Source organism: Colobus angolensis, unplaced genomic scaffold (assembly GCF_000951035.1).
Source record: "Colobus angolensis palliatus isolate OR3802 unplaced genomic scaffold, Cang.pa_1.0 Scaffold390, whole genome shotgun sequence".
Classification (NCBI taxonomy): domain Eukaryota; kingdom Metazoa; phylum Chordata; class Mammalia; order Primates; family Cercopithecidae; genus Colobus; species Colobus angolensis.
The window spans coordinates 44,584-47,913 of NW_012117266.1; the positions used below are offsets into that span (position 1 = coordinate 44,584).

The 3,330-nt window shown below is 52.6% G+C and overlaps 1 protein-coding gene across 1 annotated transcript in view; it reads right to left on the reverse strand.

Moving 5' to 3' along the window:
* Positions 1-236: 236 nt before the first annotated feature.
* The window catches only part of HUNK (hormonally up-regulated Neu-associated kinase), a 132,973-nt gene continuing 129,879 nt past the window's right edge, over positions 237-3,330 (reverse strand). Inside the window, exon 14 of the mRNA XM_011954992.1 lies at positions 237-996. Within this exon, the coding sequence (XP_011810382.1) occupies positions 338-996 (659 nt within the window). The 3' untranslated portion in view covers positions 237-337. The remainder of the gene's footprint in view (positions 997-3,330) is intronic.

A 3,330-nucleotide genomic window follows, 5' to 3' on the forward strand; every position in this document is an offset into this window, starting at 1 on the left:
CTGATGCCCCGTTTTCCCTCCAAGCCTGGAGGAAGTGGGAACTGGAAGGGGTTGGTGAGTGGTTGAGAGGAAGGAAGATCTGAATGATAGAAATTGGCTGCCCCTGGAGCCAACCCTCCTAGCGATTCCAGCATCTCTGGGGGTCCCTAAGTGAGGTTGAGTTGTGCAGGCTTTGGGTCTGTGGATTCAGCTACAGGTGGGATACTGCATGGCAGGAACCAATGGGGCCACTAAGGATGCTCCAAGCGAGGCCTTGGAATGTTCACACCCTGACAGATGTGTGGAGCTCTGTTTCATTGCTATTTTCTAGAGATACCCCACATCCTGCTGGCTCAAGTTAGCACTGGGTCTTGACCCCATCAGCCATGTCAAAGGCAATGTTCACGGGGGCTAGGGGCTGCAGCGGGGGCAGGCTGGCCTCCAGGGGCCTATCTGCAGATGGCTGCAGACTCTGATGGCGCTTCCTCAGCATCTGTCCGATGCCCATCATGGGGAACCGGCCTCGGCTTTTCACACAGTTCGGGCTCCCCAGAGGCTGCATGGGGCCATTGCTGGGAACCGGAGGTGGGGAACACAGGCCCTCCTCTTTTGGGGGGCTGTTTTTATCTTCATGAGCAAAAGAGACCAGAGTTGGATGCAAAGGAGTATGGAGAGGCGACATGCTTCCAGACGGCAGACCCGGGGACAGTGTCCTCTCGCTGGAATTTCTGCGAGCCAAGCTGACCGGGGAGTTCAGAATCCTGTAGTGATGCGAGGGAGACAGCACTTCTACGTGGTCGTCTCGGTCCACAGACTCGAAGGAGCGCACCATGTCCAGCATCAGGGGGTCTTCCTTGTGGGGGATGCTGGTGCTTCCGGGCCCTGGCTGATGGGGCTCCGGTTTCTTCACAATCCTCGGGGTCCTGGGTGGCGGCACGGGGATGAACTCCATGGAAGAAGAAGCCACACAACTGGAATCAGAGGTTTTGCGGAAAATATTGCGGCAGCCAAAGGAATCTGCACACCAAGAAAGCGTAAAAAATCATGAGGACGCCTGGACAGTGTTCACAGCCCTTCTCCTGCCTGCTCGGACCTCAGCTCGACTGAGACAGTTCCCCGCCAAGGTCAGAAGAAACCAACCAGCAAACAGCCTTGGCTACTTTGCAAAAGTCACCAGCAGCATGGTACTCTCCCCACAGAGGCCGGACAGTCTTTCTAGGACAGAGGGACAGAGGGGCTGGCGACAGGAGGGCTCCCGGATTCCAATTTGCCGCATGGCCCCAGCCTAACATTGTGCCTGGTTTTGATTGCTTAAAATTCTGGACCCTAGGCAGCGGTGGCTCACGCCTGTAATCCCAGCACTTTGGGAGGCCAACGTGGGAGGACTGCTTGAGCCCAGGAGTTCAAGACAAGCCTGGGCAATATGGCAAGACCCTGTCTCTAAAAATTTTTTTAAAAATTAGCTGGGTGTGGTGGCATGCACCTGTGGTCTTGCAGGTGGTACCTGGGAGGCTGAGGTGGGAGGACCGCCTGAACCTCAAAAGTGGAGGCTGCAGTGAGCCTTGATGGCACTACTGCACTGCAGGCTGGGTGACAGAGTGAGATTCTGTCTCACAAAAAAATGGAAAAAAAATCTGGACCTTGCCAAAGGATCTTGGAATAAAAAAGGCACATGTACTCAAAAGCATATCCATAAAACTCCCAGAAGCACACCAAGGTCCCCTGACTGAACTCCTGCCAATCTGGTCCTCGGACAGCCCACACTGGAAGGCGTGGTTCCCTCGCGACTTTTAAAACATTTATTTACCGTGGTAAAAAACACGTAACAGAAATGTTATCTTAACCATTTTCAAGTGTACAGTTCAGCTGTAATAAGTATACTCACACTGTTGTAGAATCAGTCTCCAGAACTGTCTTCCTGTTGCAAATCTAACACCCCATATACATCCCCACTCTCTGAAACCCCCGGCAACCACCATTTTACTGCCTGTCTCTATGAATCTAACCACTCCAGGGACCTCATATAAGTGGAATCACACTATCTGCCTCTAGTGACTGGTGTAATTCACTTAGCATAATGCCCTCCAGCTTCATCTGTGTTGGAGCATGTGTCAGGATTTCCTTCCCTCTTAAGGCTCCCTCGTGACTTCTGATCTGAATGGAGCGTCATCCAATTCTGAACGGGGGTAAAACATCATCCATCCATGCAGTTAAGGCAACGTGCCAGATCCCCATGCTTTCTATCTCTGGTTGGCACAGACTAGAATCCAGGTTTGCAAACTGGGCCAGAAAAGAAAGGGGAAACCCTCTACAGATTTGGAGATGAGGGAAATAAAGCCAAGTTCATGTGGAATAAGCTCTGTCTTTGCTTCTTTCTTCTCCCATAACGTTTTATAGGCTCTGTGGAGGCCCAGCTGCAGGAGCAAGCTGCTGCCCACTGGGATCGATTTTGGGAGCAGCTGAGGGCACTGGGAAGCCTCCCTGCCTTGCAGAAATAAACACATAGGCGCTGAAATGCAACTGGCCGGCACAGGTGCCTGAGATGCATCAGCAGAAAGAAGTAAAACTTCATTAATGGCCAAGATCTCCAATGTTCCAGCTGCCACATGGACACTGCTGCCCCTCCCAGATCCACTGCATGCTCTGCCCCAGGGAAAGCAGGTTGAACTTTGGGCAATGTGGGGACAGTGGCCTCTCTCTCGGAGCAGCATGGGAGGCATAAGGACAGGAGACGGGTTCAAGTCCCGCTCAGGGACTAACTGCCCGCTACACCTGAGTGTATCTCAGACAGCCACGGCCCTCTCTGAACCTAGTTCTTCATATTTAAGGAGACTGAACTCCAAGAAGTGTCTCATCCCCCTCAGTAACAGGAACCTCTCTTCTACCTCACGGCTCTGCTTCAGGACACCCTCGGCTCCTGTGTCCCTTCTCGGCGTTTCTACCATGTGTTAAGCCTGTGCCCAGTAAGGTGTGCTTTTTGCATCTTTTAGCACTCGTCCCAGAGGAGGGAAATCCACATTTGTCAGTTCTCTGTGATGGGCTGGATTCTGACTCAGGGGAGGAAGCCTATATATGCATCTCATCTCATCTGCCCAACAGCTCCGACAGGAGGGAGCCCTTACAAATCCAGTGAAGAGCCTCAGCAGTAAAGGAACTTGCACCTCTGCAGGCAGCAGAGCTGGAATCTGAACTCAGGGAGATACCCAGTCTCCGCTCTGCACGCCATCTCTACTCCCACAGTTCCCTACAGCCTCAATTCTGCCCCTACAGTACCACATACCCTGACCTCTGCTCTGCACGCCATCTTTACTCCCACAATTCCTTACAGCCTCATTTCTGCCCCTACAGTAC